A 20,090-nucleotide genomic window follows, 5' to 3' on the forward strand; every position below is an offset into this window, starting at 1 on the left:
TCACTTACCTTATCCTTAGATTTTGCTTTTAAATGTCCTTATTTCTTCTGAGAAATCCTCACTTCCTGTTCTTCTGTCTGTAACTACACACCGTAATGCGAGGCTGGTGTGGAGAATGCCTCTTGAGAGGGAGGGGTCGAGCAGGCGAGTCAGGATGCTCTCTACTTTGCACATAGAGAAAGGAGCTGTGTGTTAGTGGGCGTCCTGCCACTCCGGGTCGCCCCCTCCCCCCTCAAGAGGCTTTCTCCACACCAGGGAGAAAGCTTTGCATTACTGCGAGGTAAGATGAGGTAAGTGAAGGAGGACTGCAGTAAGGTAAAGGAAGCTATTTAGGGAAATTGTTTTTACCTTTACAACCCCTTTATTTCCTAAATGCAACAAGAATATTGTAACGTTTCCTGAACTCAGAAGAAACTCCAAGACCCTGTACAAGCACAATGGAAGAACATTAGTGTCATAGTGTGAATATATTTGAGCAGGTTTTCCATAAGACTTGAAAATTATTTCAAGGGTTCCTCTGAGCTAAAAGGGTTAAGAAGGTTAACAAAGGCTTAGATTGTATTTTATGGTAAAAGTACCATATAGGCTTATGAAGGCCATACACTAAGCAAATTTCTTTCCTGCAACCATGGTGTTGACAGGGGAATCCTTCCCGCTAAGCTATTGTATTCTCCCGGTGGGGGAAGCCGTCCCTCTCGGGAGAAGAAATTGATTATTGATAATCACATGTAAAATCAGTCAGGCTGGTTGTACCAACTTGGTACATTCAGCCTGCCTATACATGGTTCAAATCTCGGCTGGTTCATGCTGAACAGGCTGAGATTAAAACCATCTACAGCCGACTTTAGCGGCTAGCATAACCGAAAATAGCATATTTGAACAATTCTGCTTTTGTTTTGAAGAATACATTCTTGTTTATTTTCCAAGCTGTCCTTGAGCAGAACAAGCGATCAGTTATGCTAGAAATGACACTGTAGAATCTCAGCGATCAATCTCACATCAAAACAGGTTGTCATGCTCTCTGCATTTCTCTTCCATCTTAAAGATTTATCGCTCCCGTTATCAGCTGCTTAAAGCAGAATAGATTCTGAAAAGAAATAACATACTGAATATGTTAGGTAAATTGTATATTAGCATATGTTGATTGACCAAACAGCACGGCTAATAGAGATCACCGCCATCCATCTTGTATCTTTATTTAGTCATGGCTGAATGTTGTCGCTTAGAATTTTTCTTTGTGTTCATTATTTTCAAACGTACATATTTTTTCTTTTTACAGTGGCGTATCAGCGAGGCGGGGAAGCTGTAAGCAGTGCGGGAAGGTGAGAAAATATATATTTCCTGACAAAAACATACATATCTTTTGTCATTCTGTTTTTATAGGGAACAACGTGCTGCAGGCTCTGTGTTTTACTGAGGAGCTTAAATCTTCTTTTATGTGTCCTTTGAAGATTCGACCTGCACGAGTCTACCTCATATTTTATTTATTATTATTTTTCTGGCGTATATTCAGCATAATTAAGTGATGCAAACAGCATGTTGCTGATTTTATCTGTCAGCAAACATGTGTTTATTTACCAAACTAAATATGTGCACATAATTAAGTGAAGATCTGTTTTCTGACATTTGAATTTGGAAGCCACCAGAGGGAGCTCTTTTATTACAAAAGGAATCACAGTGGTGCGTAGTACAATGGAGCAGCAGGGCTTCTTTAGTGAGTAGATCAGGTTAATGATCGAAAACTGGTTTACTTACTGACCCCAATTTTCAGTCACCAGGCTCCTGGTGTAGAAAGTGTGTTCTGCAAAATGTTTGTTCCTGGAAAGGTCCTTGGATTGTAAAAGTGCAGAATAATGTCCTTTACATTCTGCATATTAAGGTTACATGGACCCCTAAATAAGAGAAATACGCACAGCCTTTCCCACCATCCTTAATGTATGTCTCGCCAATTTTTATATGAAAACAAATATATGTATATATTGACTCGCGCTAGAAGTGACATTTTTAAACTAGTGATTGCAGCTGCTGTACACAAAGTGCTATACACTTGACAAAATGAAAAAATGATATATGATTACAGCGCTCACAATAATGTAAACATCACAACAAATCAAAAAATCTGAGAAAAAAAATGTCCATATATATTGTGCAAATGTGCTCCAATCAATTAAGTCAATTTAAACTTCAAGGTGCATCACACACCCCTCCTGTGTACCCACTCACCAAAAGGAATGGACCCCTAGTTTTTCAGGCCAGGGGTCATTCAGGCTTGAACATTGGCCATGGTGAGTACCTTACCACGTTTTGCACAATAAAATCCTGCCAAACTGTCAGTCCTTCTTTCATTTTTGGTGCCAATATCTACCTTTGACCAATTGAGGGAGATCTTCATTGGATCCTTCCGTGAATGATTCATGGCCAACAATCAAGCCTGAATGAACCCTGGACTGAAAAGCTAGGGGTCCATTCCTTTTGGTGAGTGGGGACACAGGAGGGTTGTGTGATGCACCTTGAAGTTTGAAGCACAACTGCACTTTATTGATTGGAGCACATTTGCATAATACATATGGATGTTTTTTTTTTTTCAAATAATCTTTGATTTGTCGTGATGTTTACATTATTGTGAGCGCTGTAATCATATATAATTTTTTAATTTTGCCAGTTTTATGGCCCTTCTTTTTAGGCACCATGACCAATACACTTGAAAGCCTTTTCAATTGAGTTTTCTTGGCAAATTTTATACAAAGTAAGTCACAAGGTCTTTCTTCAACCCTCCCCATTTACTTAGCTTGGAGAGACCTGATAGATCCAGCAGTCCTTTTCATAAACCCAGCATGGCAGGGGCAAAATATTTAAGTGCTGCATAGTGGAACTTTCCATTTTCTGTGAATTTTGGTGCTTGCTGTGCCAGACTTTCTTCCCTTGACACTCGTTTGCTAACCCCTATCGCTAATGATGCTCATGTTTATGAAACCATGAACAGCATGTGCATCATGTTTGCATTGAGTTAACCTGTGTTCTTTAACTCTTTAATGTAGAACTACAGTATAGGCATATTTTTTTTTTCATTTTGGATAGAGTAACAACCCCCTGTTTGTTTATTTTTTGCCGTCTGTGCCCCATTTGGGAGATTTACTTTTAATTCCTGTCCCACAGCCAAAACAGGAATGAGAACAAATCTCTGAAAATTGAGGGAATCCATTGGGAAACTCCAGGCTATCAGAACTAGTGTTCGCATTGGAAGATGTCCTCTCTATTACTTTTATGGGGACAGCCAACAATTTGGGATTTTCTTTTACTTTCACTCTCAATGATAATGGTAAACAGGACAAATAAAGACGGCGAATCTTCCTAACTGAGGCACAGACAGACCCTCTTCATTCTGTCCTAAATTAGAAAAGTTTTGCCTTTAGTAAAGCATTGAAGTCAGACACAGGCAGCAATTAGCAGTAGAAAAAATCGGCCAACAATAACTTCTTTCCAATACACCTACGTTTCCCCACATTATAGTGTTTTGAAATGTTGCACATACAGAAACTAATATCTGTGGATATGCTAGAAATCTGGTGTAGTCCTACTTTCCTGTTTGGACTGATAACACAGAGCCAGTGCTGTTCTGAAATCCATACATTTTTTTTGCCGCAAAAAGCGAAATAATTGTTATTCGTTACAAGAAAAAAATAAAAGTTAAGCATGGATACTGGAACATATTATAGAGTGTTTTCTGGTTCAATGTAGCCCTGGTGAAGGTTCTTCTCTTTTTTGGGTGAATTTTCTTTTATTCAAACAAAAAAAAAAAAATCAGGCTCAGGCTGACTTTAAGAACTCGTATGCCTTGTACACTCGATCGGGTTTCCCGGCGGCTTTTTCACCGTCAGGAAACCCGAGGGGTCTCATAGGAAAACTGCCGGGTTAAAAACCGCCGCGATTCCTGATGGTTTTCCTGTCGGGAAAACTGCCATGGAGCATACACACGGCCAGTTTTCCCGGCCAAAAGCTGTCATGCCAGTTTTCCCGACGGGAAAACTGGTCGTGTGTATGAGGCTTAAGGCCCCTTTAACAACTCAGGCCTCGTACACACGACAGAGTTTCTCGGCAGAATTCACAGGGAAACTCGCTCAAACCCGGATTCTGCCGAGAAACTCTGTCGTCTGTACACTTTTGGCTCGATGGAGCCGCCGTGGAACTCGTCGAGAAAATAGAGAACATGTTCTCTATTTTCTCGTTGTTCTATGGGAGAAGGCGGCCCGCCGAGCTCCTCGGCGGCTTCATCCCTGAACTCGACGAGGAACTCGACGTGTTTGGCACGTCGAGTTCCTCGGCCGTGTGTACGGGGCCTGAGAGATTTTTTGCTTGAAGCTTTTAGCTTGTAGCTCGAAAATGCTCAACAAGCCAAATCCCATTCATTTCAATGACCCCGGTTCACATCTGAGCATTCTGTCACCTGAAGCAAAATGCCTGAAGTTCAAAAAAGTACATGAGATTCTTTTGGCAGAATACGTGTTTTTGGCCCTATAGACTTTAATATAAACGCCTGACTTTTACGTTTTATGAGTGCTTTGTTGCTCGTTTTCTGCTCAAATAGCAGCTCTCCACCCCTAATTTCCTCTCCCTCTCCTCCCCCTAATGCTTTATATTGGCTAAAAAAAATGGCTGAAGGTGTCAAATTCTTGTATTGCATTGTATTGTATCTTCTAAAACGCTTTTAAAAAGCTTGTAAAAAGATGCAAAAAAGCTTAAAAAGATGCATGAAAAACGCCAGTAAATCGATTTGCTCAGGTGTGAATGGAGCCTTACTGTCTGATGCTGTAGATATTTGCTGTTTTTGGTTGTTTGTTGCCATTTATTGGATATGCTACCTAATTATGACAAATGTTCATATTGACCAAAACACTAGACAGTATATAGGAATGTTAACATTAATATGTGGCTCATGGTATTCAGAGGGCCCCCCTTCTATTCTGGACATAAATGTACATGAATGAAGTTCAAGATGATTAAAAGGGCAAATCTCTGCTTTTTTGTGTGTTCTCCTGACCTGGCTGCTGTCAAGCTTTCCTTCATATATCACACTGATTTAAACTACATGATTTCTGCCCTTTATATAGAGCTGGATTTTACTGACAAATGCTTCCCTAGAAGTGATTTTGTAAACCAAGCAGACATTCTTTATTCTGAAAGGATGCCGCTGGAGTAAAAGTGTCTAAGGCTGTTCGCTTAAAGTGAACCTATCATCTACAAAAAAAACAAGGAGTCCAAAGTGGGATTGACTGGGATGTTGGCTACTCAGTAGGCTGGAGGCCAGTTCTTCCTCGTTTGCTTCTATTGGCAACTGTTGCAACATACTGGCTTAGTAAAGTGATAGGTGAAGGACAGGCAATGGAAAAATCTTCAAATAAAGCAATATTTTTTCTTCTATTGAGCTTCTGCAGTGTGCATGCAGTGAAACTTGAGGTTACTTGAGGAACCTGTATAGGTATAGTGTGGGAACCTTGGGTAGCCCGTGTAGAACATCAAATGGCGATTTGAGTTGCTGATAAGGCTTTCAGCAATTGCATCTTTGGTTGTTGGGGCTAGCATGCTAAGCTGCTATTGGGATTTCAGTCTTTTCTTAATGAGCTTGCTTGTGGTATCTGCCATGCTGGTGTATTCTTATTATCTGTTACACCTGTACAACTAATTGTACTGAAGCATAACTGCCTTGTTGTATGCCTGGATTGTATCTTGTTCAAGCTGTTGATTTTTTTTTATTGCAATAAGAGTATCAAACACCTTATTTAACACAATCTTTATTTTAATTTTTTTTTTTATAAATTCTTTATTTTTCCCTTTTTCACAAAAATAGTAATACAATAATACATAGCGTGCATCTATTCATCAACTCTATTGTTCTACACTTTAACACAATCTTCACCAGCCTGTAACCAAAGCATAAAGATTTTTTTTGCTACTACTGCTATGGTCTCTTTTAGGCCTGGTTCACACTAGTGCAATTTCAGATGCGACTTCAGTCACACAGAATTGCATAACAATGGAAATCAGATTGATTTCAATGTCACATCAATGCAATGCAACTGTGGTACCTATGCTACCTTGTTGCGATGCAATACTATTTTGTGCCCCATAGACTTCAATGGAGATGCACCAAAAATGCACGTACATTAGCCTTTTGGCACATGTTTTCCTGTGATTTGTGTTGGTTGTTAAACCGTTACTAAACCTAGGACCCTGCATTCACTATATCTGGTCTCCTACAGTAAACAGTACATAGAAATGCAATCATTTTAGAAAATATAAACTGCTTAGTTGCTTTTATTATCAGCAGTATATAACAGTCTTGTGACTTCTATAAGTACCTGGTTAGAGCTTGTAGGAGGAGTTTTCATACTGCACTGAGCTGTCTTATCAGGATGCAGGACCCCAGACTCTGTCTGGATAGTGCTGATTGGCCCTGTGCTGATCACATGCACTCTACCAAGGAAAACAAAACTCTCTAGCAATACACAGCAAACTGAGCATGTGCCGCCTTACCCGTTACTTTGTCTTACTCGGACATGTTTTGGAGACAATGCAAGAAGGGGAGTATCAGAAAAGACAGGATCAAGCAGCCTTTTTACCCAATGCAGAGGATTAACCCCTTAGGTCCCACAATAAGTATGACAAGCATGCATACCTTCATGTATAGGCTGATTTTACTGTTGTGGGTTTAGTAACACTTTAAGGAAACGGCACCTGCAGGCTTCCTAACAACCAGTGACTCGTCCCTGCTTTGACATCAAAAATGCAACCAAGTCGCACTACATAATCACACTGAAAAATGGGATCAAATCTCAGCCACACTAGTGTGAATCTAGCCTTGTCCCTTAACGTGCATTATAGATCAGTAGTGGGACACGTTTTGCAGAAAACAAAAGATCTTCCATTTGTTGCATTAGTTCAGGTTTGGCGTGAATCCTGTGGACAGATAGTTCATAGGATATAGTAGACTTTGTTGTTTGATGTGTATTTTAGCAGATTTATGCAGCCCACAAATGCTGTCAGACATTGCCTCACTTCTGGCAAAAGCTGGACTTATCACATCTATAGTCTGGACCTATAAGAAGGCTCTTTATAAGGGATGGATGTTGTAGCCACCACTACTATATGAAAATGATCTAAGAATCAAGTCATATTCTGGGTGACAATTTTTTGTATGCGGTTTTAAAAATGACTGCTAACGTGATTTGTCACTGTCGACTACCCTGCAGCTTTTCTGATTGCTGTTTTTTATTTATGCGCCTTGTAAATTTCATGTGCTTTTTCAAACATAGACGGTCGACATCCCTATAAAATTTAGGGACAAGAAGTAGTATTTGTTGCTAGATTGCCAGTATTTGTTCTATAAATCTAAGTGCCCCAATCAACCAAGTCAAACAAATAAAAACTTAAAGCTCATTTAAAGCAATGTAGTAAAAGTCTAACACAAACAGGAATGCTGTCCACTGTCCACTCTCCTGGGCTCCTTCATTACTGCTACCAGTAAATGGGACCTGTAATTGGGTCTCAGGTGAGCTTTGTATGCAACCTGTAAAGTGGGAATTCATTTCTACACTGTGCTAAAGTGTTCATAAAACCAGCTAGTGTCTGTTTAATCTTCAGATAATACTTATAATCAGAAATGGCTTTACAAGTCATTTTTGGGAAGGTCATGCAAGGCTTCTAAAGTCTGCCATAAATACCTCTGTTATTATTCAGTCGGGTTAAAAAGTAATGAATTGTAAATCTATGTTTTAACCCAGAAAGTCTTTTTCAGATTATTGTTGTTTTTTTTTTTTTGTTTTTTTTATTGCAAGTCTGGATGTGGCTCAGCATGGACGTAGCATAAGAGCCCATTCACACAGTGTTAACGCGACTTCCAGCGTGACTTTGGGAGGCGACTTGAGTATGAATCACAGCGCGACATGAGGCAACTTACAAGGCAACTTCAAGTTGCCTCTAGGACAGGAAGCTTTCCAGTGGCCAATCAAACAAGAATCAGCTCTGTGGGAGGGGTTTGCATAGGAAATGTTGCATGTTCTCTTCCTGTATTGTTGCTTCTGATCCGACTTCTGAGGCGACTTCTGTTGAAATCAATGGGTACAAGTTGCCTACAAGTCGCCTAGAAGTCAGATTGAAGTAGTACAGGAACCTTTTCTAAAGTTGGAGCGACTTCAGTAGTATGCATTAACATGGCTCTATTCACTTCAATTGCTTTTCTCAACAGCACGACTTGGGGTGACTTGGGGCAACTTCAAGTCGGATCCCACGTCGCCCCTGTGTGAATGGGCTCTAAGGGGTTGCAGGGGTCACAATTTCAACCCTGCCCCTAGCTCCTGGGGGCCCCTGCAGCCTCCCTGTCATGTTATAATCTCCTCCACAAAGTCCAGCTCTGATCTGTCCTAGGACCCCACTGCTGGGATGGGAACGGAGCTCTGCCAAGTGACCTGCCAGGAGTTCCTGTCCTCTGATTTTTCCAGCAGTAATCCTTGTCCTCTGATGTAAGGAACTCAAAACTCTTCGGCCACTTTGAGTATCTTGGCGTGCAGTGGGTGTATCTACACACACTGTGGAAGTGGTGGTGGTAGTGGGGGGGGGGGGCAGGTTAACTTTTGCATCGGAGCCCACAAGCTTTAAGCTTTAAGCTTCAAGCTACGCCTCTGTGGCTCAGGTTGCCATTTGCTGCAGTGGGGTGATCAGAACCAGTGTAATCGGCAAGACCTCAAGCTCCATTTAGAATGCTATCCCAATACAGAGGAGTGTGTGATACTTAGGCACCATTAGCATTCTTGTCACTGTCCGTAATGTGCCAGCAACATAATTGCTAAACAGAACACTTACTTTTTCCTATAGTGTTGCCCCTTTGCTGGCTGAAACTCTCCATAATCTCACTAATAATGGAGACAGCAGCCATTGAGCAACACTTCGCTGGTCCCCCCAGCCAGGGAGCAATGCACAGAAACAGATGAGCGGTCACTCTGATTTTTTTACTCATCCTTTTACTAGCGAATTGACATGAGTGCTAGTTGGCCATAGGCCTTCTACTCAAAAATATAAATATAGCTCTGCAATATATGCCAGACATCTGACACATATACTTGAATTGTATGTTTGATCTATTTTGTACATATCATTTTGCAACCAAAGAGAAGAAATGTATGCTTCTGGGCATAACAGTCATAGATGGCTTTTGTTCCTTACCTTATTTCAGTGTTAGTGAAGGACATAAAGCACAGCATCATGTAACAAGGCCACCAAGGCTTGATCAGGTCAATATTGTCTTGGGCACAGATTGGTGATTTTATTTGTTCAACTTTTGTCATAAACTAGGAACAGCTTTCTATTTGTGTTTACTCATTGTTCTCTATTGACCTTTTACAGACCGGGGCTCCTAAATATTGCAGAACCTGCAAACCAGCCATGGCTTGCTGATACTTGGCCAAACACGGGGAACAGCCACAATGACTGCCCCATTAACTGCTGTACGTCTGGGAATGGGAGCAGCGATAATAATCTGGCCACTTACAGCCGACCAGGTAAGATCCGCCATTATTGTGCCTGTGCAAGGGCGGAATAAATGCCAAGAAAGGTTATTTTAGGCTCAAACCCAGCTGCTGGGGTGCATTGTGTTACAGCATGTGCTTTGTTTTGGTTTTAATTAAATACTTATGGAGTTGCAATGCTTCTTACAAATCTCAATCCTTTTAGCTGTGCATCTCTATATTGTAACTGGAAAATTCTTTCATTCTAATAGGTATAGGCACTTTGTAAAATGGAAATCCAGTCCCATATTTTAATTTTTCGCAGGTAATGTCCCCATAAGCAGCTCTGCCAGATATTGTAAATGAAAAGCACCAGTTTTATTAAAACGTATAACATTTTAAATATACCACCACAGAAAAATTATATGGAGGAATGTTAATCTGAATCAGACATATTAAAGTGCTTTTTAAATGATATGCTGGGGATTTAATTGCCTCTATTTAGCAATGAGGTACAGAAATTCAAGGTTAAACATATAGATATTTTCAAGCCAAAACTTAGAATAAGTTGCATTTGGATATTATATACTGTACTTGCTATATCTGGTATCATTTTAGGTCTTACAGGCCTCATAGAAACTTTCAAAAACATTTTTTTTGTAATTGGCCTGTATGTAACATGCCAAGACTATGTGTATATATATATATATATATATATATATATATATATATATATATATATATATTGTGTTTTTATAAAGATCCAAATATTTCAGCCTACCAAACCTTTATATAAACCTCACAGTGTATATATTATACATATTTAGCATATGATCTGTTTAAATATGATTCTGGCAAACATCCAGGATTTGTGTTCAGCCCGTCCTGTAGTTGTAGACAGATAGACAAATCACATAGGGTGGGGAGTTATCTGCCCATCCTTGCACAAGTTGCACAAGCACTGGAACTCCTATTGTGCTTTGACCCGGTTACAATGGTCCTTTTATTTCTTGATTGTTCTAAATTCTCTGTTTGATAGCATTTAAGTACGACTACCTGGGGTTCTCAATATTGCCAAAAATACAAAATAAGTGGCCCAGCCATCACAATTATCCCAAACTAATGAAAAACATTACACATTTTTTTTTACTGCCTTGCCACTAAAGATGACAATATCACTCATAGTTGTATGTGAAAGCTCACCATTCTTGTATTTTTTTTTGGTTTAGCCGATTGCATAGCAAACTACAACAACCAACTGGATAACAAGCAGACCAACTTGATGGTGCCTGATTCTGCTGTCTATGGTGATGTGGACTTAAGCAACAAAATAAATGAGATGAAAACATTTAACAGTCCAAATCTGAAGGATGGACGTTTTGTCCCCCAAGCAGGGCAGCCCACTCCCTATGCCACCACTCAGCTTATTCAGTCAAACATAAGCAACAACATCAACTCATCAAGTGGAGACATGGATGAAAAACACTGGAAACCATCAGCTCAACACAAGCCTGATGTTGCCCCAATGCAGTACAGCATCATGGAGCAAAATAAAATTAATAAAGGTAGGATGAAGCTTAATTGTGCACATAGGGATGCAAAGGGGGCCTTGTTTATAAATAAAGTTTTAATAAGGACTGTTTATACTGCTCACAACCATCAGCCAGCTTCAAACTGTCACCCTTTGACTTACTTTTCTGTAGGCTTCAATCTTATTGGTTGCTGTACAGTAGTACAAGACAATAGGTATCTGATATATCAAATCTTGTAAATTAAGAATTATGTTTGTTGCCTGTTAATAGCCAAGCCTGAATTTAAACACTACTTTTAAGATATTAAATTCTGAATCTGATTGGTAGTTTATATGGGATACAAGTGTCTTTTTAAAAACTTTGAAAGACAGTCAACCCAGAAGTAATATTTTAGCTATAGATGGGCTGAGTAACCTGATGGCTTCCATGTAGTAGCTGGTTTTGTTCCTTTCTCACATTTGTCTTCTGGATATTTCTATCCCCTAGGGCACATGTGTCAAACACAAGGCCCACAGGCCGAACACAGCTCACCAGGCCATTTCATGGCACTCAGGGCATTTTTTTCACCCCCAAACTCAGCACTCTGCATAGGGCACCTTTGAAACTGCACTCTGTACATAGCACACTCCTAAACTCTGCACTCTGTACACCAGGCCCAGACTGGGACAACAAATAGGCCTGGGCATTTTAGACTGAGCAGTCCCGGGGAGGGGGGGGGGGTTGGCGCCGTGGCGGTGCATCGCGGGTGCGGTTAATGATGGAATGTGGGGTTCCAGCACCTTGTACCTCTGGACCCCTTTACATTACACAGCACCCTGCACCTCTGGACCCCTTTACATTACACAGCACCCTGGACCCCTTTACATTACATAGCACTGCACCTCTGGACCCTTTTAAATTACACAGCACCCTGCACCTCTGGACGCCTTTACATTACACAGAACCCTGTACCTCTGGACCCCTTTACATTACACAGCACCTTGCACCTCTGGACCCTTTTACATTACACAGCACCTTGCACCTCTGGACCCCTTTACATTACATAGCACCACACCTCTGGACCCCTTTATATTACACAGCTCCTCACAGTTTGTTACACAGACACCCCCTTAACAGTTCTGGACTCCCTGCATGTCACATTGGGTGGAGATGTGACATGTGGCCCGCGGGCTGCCACGGGCCGCTGCGGCCCGGTATGCCCTATGGCCAGTCCGGGCCTGCTGTACATAGCGCATCCCTGAACCCTGCACCCAGTACGTAGCGCAGCTCTGAACTCAGCACTCTGTGCATAGGGCACCCCTGAAATTGCAGTGTGTACTAGGCATTACAGATATAATGGGCCCTATAAGGGGAAACCATCATGCACATCTCTCTCTCTCACACACTCTTCTGAGAGTTTGCCATTAAGGGAGGGGGGTGAGTCATAAGAGGGCCAAAGAGAGCTGCAAAGCTGGAGTTGTGCCTTTGTGTGTCTGTGTAAATCCAGAAGGTAAACAGGTAGCAGCTTTTGCTGCCCACAGTTAAAATGGTTGCAGCCAGACTCAGTGGAGGGAGATTTTTGCAGCTTATTTGGCAAATACAGAATCACAGTATATATAAAATAATATGCAAAGTGGTTGGAGGGAATCTTCAGAATGGCAAACACGTTTTTATTATAAGTTATGTGAGCAGACTGCAGTTCCTCTTTAAGGACCGGTCACTCCTGTTCTCTGTACTTGCTGTAGATGAATGTTCTCTAGTTTTCTACAGGCAGCCTGTAGTAGGAGGACCTGCTGGGTCCCACCCTCAGCTCTGTCCCCATACAGGTTATTTGCAGCACAGGGATTATATCACTGCTTCATTTGCAAGGTAATATCTGAGTTTGTAAAGGCAGTTGGTGAACACAAATTGGGTTTATATCCATTAGGGCTATTGAAGAATACATTTAATTAGGCTCTTTAATTAGGCAAATTAGGCGGTCGCCTAAGGCTTCACACTCACAGGGGCCTTGTGGCCGCCTAACTTACCCAATGCATTACACCAGTTTTGAGGGACAGGCAGCGTTATGAGCCCTGACTCAGAAGCGGGGCCGCCAGCGTCCCTAACAACCAGTGAATATCGGTGACACCATCCCTCGTGACGTCAATGACCCAGCATGCCCTCAGTCAATGAAGTCACAAGGGGGCAGGTTTACCAGGTGACATCTCCGGGCGGCCCCCGCCCCTTAGTTAATAAAGAGCACCTTGTTAAAGGGGACTTCCAGATTCTGGGAAGCCCCCTGCCCGCAGACCCCCACAACCACCGGCCAGGGTTGTGGGGAAGAGGCTCTTGTCCTTGAATTATTTTTCCTGTCATGGGTGTGAGTGGGGCCCCATGTCTAGAGCCGCCTCTGCATTTAAATTAATTTATTTGCACCTGGAGTTCAGCTTTAACTCACCACAATCTACCAAAATCTACAGTCATTTTGGGCGGGCTCACCCTTTAATAATTGAGTCACTAACAGCATGGAAATTGAGTGATAGGACAATGTAGTTTGTTTAAAACACATAAAAAATTATATTTACATGCTGTATTTTTATGTTTTTGTGTTTTATGTTGCATCTCCTCTGAACGGTAACATATTCCTGGACTTTGTTAACATTATCAGCCACATGCAGAAGACATTTTTTTATGTGTGTGTATGTTAGGAAGTCTTGTTCATATTAGGGAAACGATATATTCCCCAGTGTTTGGCTGGAGAGCTCCATGCTTGCCACTTCTTGTTATTACTTTTATTAGAAGTTGAAGTCTTCTGGGATTTCAGGCTTAGATCTTTTTAATAACCAGGCGCAGCTTTTTTTTCAGTCTCCTACGAGTCACGGCAAACCGCCGAGCTACTATACATGTAAATGCAGCAGATCGAGATTAACAGTGTCAAAAAGTTAATTAGCACTCTCCTAACCTTTGCAACTGAATTTAACGCTGCAAATAATAAGCCACAGATGAAATAAAATCAAATAAAAGAAAATTAATATGGTGAGATCCCATCTAAGTGTTATAGTGGATGAGGGATTGGGAGATGAAACACAAGATATTTCATTCATGAGGAGGATACTGTACAATCGCTGCATGGTGAACCTCCACACAGATGGCAATCTGAATCTAGTCTGTTGTGAGCCCATTTATTACTGGGGTATTGAGATTAATTCATTGGATAAAGTGGATACAACGGTCATATTGTATCATGCATAAAATCTGTATATATATATATATATATATATATATATATATATATATATATATATATATATATATATATATATATATATATACTGAAAGCAGACATAAGTTTAAATAAGCACAGAGTCATGTACCTTTCAGCAGCATGGATGTGAGATGATAGAATTGTGGAAGAATGATGTTATCACCAAGCTGTTCTTACAACGTTATTATAGATACAGTACAGTGCCTTGAAAAAGTATTCACACCCCTTGAAATTTTCCACATTTTGTCACGTTACAACCAAAAACGTGAATGTATTTTATTGGGATTTTATGTGATAGACCAACACAAAGTGGCACATAATTGTGAAGTGTGAACTTTTTTCAAAAGTTTTTACAAATAAATATGTGAAAAGTGTGGCGTACATTTGTATTCAGCCCCCCTGAGTCAATACTTTTTTTTGAACCACCTTTCACTGCAATTACAGCTGCAAGTCTGTTTTGGTTATGTCTTTACCAACTTTTCACATCTAGAGAGTGAAATATTTGCCCATACTTCTTTGCAAAATAGCTCAAGTGCTGTCAGACTGGATGGAGAGAGTCTGTGGACAGCAATTTTTAAGTCTTGTCACAGATTCTCAATTGGATTTAGGTCTGGACTTTGACTGGGCCATTCTAACACATGAATATGCTTTGATATAAACCATTCCATTGTAGCTCTGGCTGTATATTTAGGGTTGTTGTCCTTCTGGAAGGTGAACCTCCGCCCCAGTCCCAAGTCTTTTGCAGACTCTAAGGCCTCGTACACACGACCGAGTTTCTCGGCAAAAAACAGCAAGAAACTTGCTGAGAGATATTTTTTGCCGAGGAAACCGGTCGTGTGTACATTTTCGTCGAGAAAACTGTCGAGAAACTAGACTTGCCAAAAAGAAAGCATGTTCTCTATTTCCTTGACGGGAATGGAGAAAATTGGCTTGTCGAGTTCCTCGACAGCCTAACAAGGAACTCAACGAGGAAAACGAAGTGTTTCGCCCGTCAAGTTTCTCGGTCGTGTGTACGAGGCTTTACACATGAATATGCTTTCATATAAACCATTCCATTGTAGCTCTGGCTGTATGTTTAGGTTTGTTGTCCTGCTGGAAGGTGAACCTCTGCCCCAGTCTCAAGTCTTTTGCAGACTCTAACAGGTTTTCTTCTAAGATTGCCCTGTATTTGGCTCCATCCATCTTCCCATCATCTCTGACCAGCTTCCCTGTTCCTGCTGAAAAAACATGGTGTGTTCAGGGTGATGTGTAGTGTGAGGCCGCGTACACACGGTCGGTCCAAACTGATGAAAACGGACCGAAGTTCAGTTTCATCTGTCCAAACCGTCCGTGTGTACGTCCCATCGGTCTTTCGTCCTTCGGACAAAAGTTAGAGATTTTGCTTTTAAATCGAACCGATGGACCGCTGACCGATGGGTCCAAACCGATGGTTAGTACACAAAAGCATCAGTTCAAAACCTGCGCATGCTCAGAATCAAGTCGACGCATGCTTGGAAGCATTGAACTTCGTTTTTTTCAGCACATTGTGTGTTTTACGTCACCGCATTCTGACCCGATCGATTTTTGAACTGATGGTGTGTACGTCGGACCATTCTCATCGGATGGATCGACCGTGTATACGCGGCCTTAGTTTTCTGCCACATATAGGATTTTTCTTTTAGACCAAAAAGTTAAATTCTGGTCTCATCTGACTAGATCACCTTCTTCCACATGTTTGCTGTGTCTCCTGCATGGCTTCTTGCAAACTGCAAATGGGACTTCTTATGGCTTTATTTCAACAATGGCTTTCTTCTTGCCAGTCTTCCATAAAGACCAGATTTGTGGAGAGCACGACTAATAGTTGTCCTGTGGACAGATTCTGCAGCTCCTCCAGAGTTACCATGGGCCTCTTGGCTGCTTCTCTGATGAATGCTCTCCTTGCCCGGCCTGTCACTTTAGGTGGATGGCCATGTCCTGGTGGATTTGCAATTGTACCATATGCTTTCCATTTTTGGATGATGGATTGAACAGTGCGCTGTGAGAAGTTCAAAGCTTGGGGTATTTTTTAGAGAAGAGGATACTTTTTCATACAAGTACATGGTACAGCCATATATCAGGAATTTGAAATGTTGAGAAAACATATTCTTTAATCCATGGATCTGGTATAGCCCAAATAAATGCAGTAACACAATACAGATGCAGCATGTGAAAAGTGGCATGCTCTGTTGTATATTAGGCCAACTCTTGTTGGTCCATTTACTTACAGACCAGCAAATTCACTCCAATTGCAGTTAAGTAAACAATTCTCTCTGTAAAATATATCACAAAGCCAGCTTTGGTAGATCTTGTTGGCCTACATTTACACAGGTTATTCCCCCTTTAAGCCTGTCATGATTGGTGTTGCTAGAATCATCCACCTTATCAAATGCTCATTGTCCACCGCCCCTCACTGCCAATCGCTCCACTGGCTTCCACTAGCCCAACGTATACATTTCAAAATACTAATGTACAAAGCCATCTACAACTTTGCCCCCCAGCTACATCACCAACTTCATCTTGAAATACCACCCAAGCTGTCGTTTGTGCTCTTCACAGGACCTCCTACTATCTAGCTCCCAAGCTCCCTGGATTTTTCCAGAACGTCTTTTATCTTTTGGGTCTTCCTACCCAAATCTATCCAGCTATCTTCTATTCTGTCAGCCCTTAGGCTTCTCAGAAAACTCATCTCTTCACGGAAGCCTATTCCGCCTCCACCTCAAAATTGTACTTTCTCTATCAGCTTATTCCTCACATTTACTACCTTTTGTATCACTTGACCCTCTCTTTTAAGCTGGGTACACACTACAGTTTTCGGTTTTCCAGCATTAACATCCGACAGAAGCCAGCCGAACTGCCATGTTCTGTTGGACAGACCAAATGTTGGCCGTTTATTTATTTTTGAACCAGCAAATGTCTCCCACGTGTAAGGGGCTTTAGACTGTAAGCTCTTGCCCTTCTACTCCTTTTATCTTGAATTGTATTGCAACTGTACTATCTCCCTTTGCATTGTAAAGTGCTGTGCAAACTGTTGGCGATATATATACAACCTGTATAATAATAACAATAATATATCACTGGCAGAGCAAACTTCAAATTGCCTCTCGAATCCATACAATTTTTTCCTTTAATTTACCAAAAATGTGGAAAATTATTCAACATACTCTATATGTCAATTGTTCCTAGATTGAATCAAATAACAGAGGAGCTTTAAACAGTGGGGAACATTTTGAACACCTTCTTCAATGCTGTATATATCCCCCTATCAGGGTTGTACACGTTTCCTTAGTATCCGGGCATTGATCAGTTCATTCTAAGAACCCACAGTCAACTTTGAAGGCCTTGTTCACTTGCTTATAGATGTGAATTTTAAGACCTCATTTTACACAATTTCTTTAATGTTACGTGCTGTTAGTCCAATATCTGTGTTATCTTCTTGGTAGCCAAATTGATTGCCTCCGCTGACATCCATGAAAAACAAGTAAGTGTGTAATTGGTAATTATTAGCCTGTATGTAGAGAACAGGTATGTTACTTGCAGCAAAGTTGTTTACATGTTCAACTCCATCAAGCAATTGCTTAAAAGAGAAGTATGTTTAAGTAAAAAAAAAAAAAAAAACAACAATTATACTCACTTAGCTGGATACGGCATCTATCCAATTCTGCATCTGTCACCATGCTGGCTTTAAAACCAAGAACTGAACAATCAAACACCAACGATCACTTAGCTCTCAGTCTTCAAGTTACAGACTGTGAGTCGCCACTGTCTGCTCTGCCCCTCCAGTGCTCACTGGAGTGCTGGGCTGTGGAGAGGGCGGGAACGGCTGGTTTAGGTTCACAGCAGCTTGCTGAGAGGCTGAGCCAGTTGCCAGTCTAGGCATCAGGGTGGATCCTGACTATATGGTTGGGATCTATTCAGAGCCTGGTCTGGCACTGTTACATCAGCCAATAGCTCAAAAAATGTCACATGAGGGCAGAATCAACTGCCCTCCTGTGACCCATAACTCACAAAAAGCTTTGGCTTATCCTTTAACTTGCTTTAATTAGTGCATAACATGGGTCACAGGACCTCATTGTGTGCAATGTGTGTTGAATGCGCAATGCATCCTGCATATACCATAGAGGTGACTGGAAGCTGCCGCCTAAGGTGGAAGATCTGCTTAGTTGGGACATGGGTCTCCACTAACATCAATACAAAACTAATGTGTGCACAATTGCTTTCAATTATTAGCCCACACAGTATGTAGGGAACAGGTAGGCCGCTTGCAGCAATCCCATTAATAATTTAATAGCAATGGTGTATCTCATATTTTAATAAATTATTCTGTTACTCTTCTCTAAACTGTAATACCCGTAAATTTTTATCTCGACACACATGCATATCGATATAATTACAGAGTTAAGTACTGCTATTATAATATCACAATGGTGACACACACATAGCTGTATAACTGCAGAGCTAAGTACTGCTATTATAATATATGTGCACATATATCATATCAACATTACTGCACGCTTTTTGTTCTGTCAGCAGCCTTCTGCAAGCTTGAGCTGAACTGTTCTCATCTTAGCTTCTTAAAGGGTGTATTTCATTAATGTAATATGTTGAAGTAAAGGGGAAAAAAAAAAGGTATGTCAGTTTTTCAGGGCTTCAGGCTATAGAAGCATGCAATCCACTTTAATAACATGATTTGCAACAGCGGTGTCCCCAGGATCCAGATCAGTGCCAGCTTTGAACTATTAAACATATTTCTGCGAGTCACCACATAATAAAGCGAAAAGTGCCCCAGTAAAAGGCCGTGTCCTATCACAGCTGCACAGCGGTTCATTTCATGTGACCCGGCTCTGCTGCTCAACACAAGTGACCTTTATGTGAGGAAAGCGCAAGCTATTTGCAGCTACCTGCATTTCTATTCATTACAAAAAAACAGTGCAGGGAAATATTTCCGAGTATTAACAAGGAAAAATGCTGGAAGTATGGTTACTGGAGCTCCACGAAGCTTTAATCAATAGACGTGACCATTTAATAAAAGAGCCATTATAAACAAGTAAAACCTTATTTGGGTTTAGAAATATTATTCAAATATTTGGAAATCTATATATGTGCATTATATTTGCATGCTGTCCTTCCTACTTGGTAGCATAGAACAATGGATGTGCTTGACCTATTTTAATGGTGAATAGATAATAAATTAATAGCCAGATTCAGATAGACTGGCTTAATTTTGAGGCGGCGTAGCGTATCGCATATACGCTACACCGCCGTAAGTCAGAGAGGCAAGTGCTGTATTCACAAAGCACTTGCCTCCTAAGTTACGGCGGCGTTGCGTAAATGGGCCGGCGTAAGTGCGCCTAATTCAAATGATGAACAGGGGGGCGTGTTTTATGTTAATGACTAGTGACCCGACGTGATTGACGTTTTTAACGAACGGTGCATGCGCCGTTCGTGGACATATCCCAGTGTGCATTGCTCCAAAGTACGCCGCAAGGACGTATTGGTTTTCGACGTGAACGTAAATGACGTCCAGCCCAATTCACGGACGACTTACGCAAACGACGTAAAAATTTCAAAATTCGACGCGGGAACAACGTCCATACTTAACATTGGCTAGGCCAGCTATTTGTTCGACTAACTTTACGCCGGAAAAAGCCTTACGTAAACAATGTAAAAAAATGCGCCGGGCGCACGTACGTTTCTAGCTCATTTGCATATTCTACGCTGAAATCAACGGAAGCGCCACCTAGCGGCCAGCATAAATATGCACCCTAAGATACGACGGCGTAGGAGACTTACGCCGCTCGTATCTTAGCCTAATTTAAGCGT

General features: G+C 41.2%; 1 protein-coding gene across 8 annotated transcripts in view; it reads left to right on the forward strand.

Moving 5' to 3' along the window:
• ROBO1 (roundabout guidance receptor 1) overlaps positions 1-20,090 on the forward strand; it is a 1,468,549-nt gene that overhangs the window by 1,397,077 nt on the left and 51,382 nt on the right. For all 8 annotated transcript variants that reach the window (XM_040338766.1, XM_040338761.1, XM_040338765.1 and 5 more), the window contains 3 exons: positions 1,280-1,322; positions 9,397-9,551; positions 10,727-11,062. In XM_040338766.1, coding sequence (XP_040194700.1) covers positions 1,280-1,322; positions 9,397-9,551; positions 10,727-11,062 — 534 coding nt within the window. The remainder of the gene's footprint in view (positions 1-1,279; positions 1,323-9,396; positions 9,552-10,726; positions 11,063-20,090) is intronic.

Source organism: Rana temporaria, chromosome 2 (genome assembly GCF_905171775.1).
Source record: "Rana temporaria chromosome 2, aRanTem1.1, whole genome shotgun sequence".
Taxonomy (NCBI): domain Eukaryota; kingdom Metazoa; phylum Chordata; class Amphibia; order Anura; family Ranidae; genus Rana; species Rana temporaria.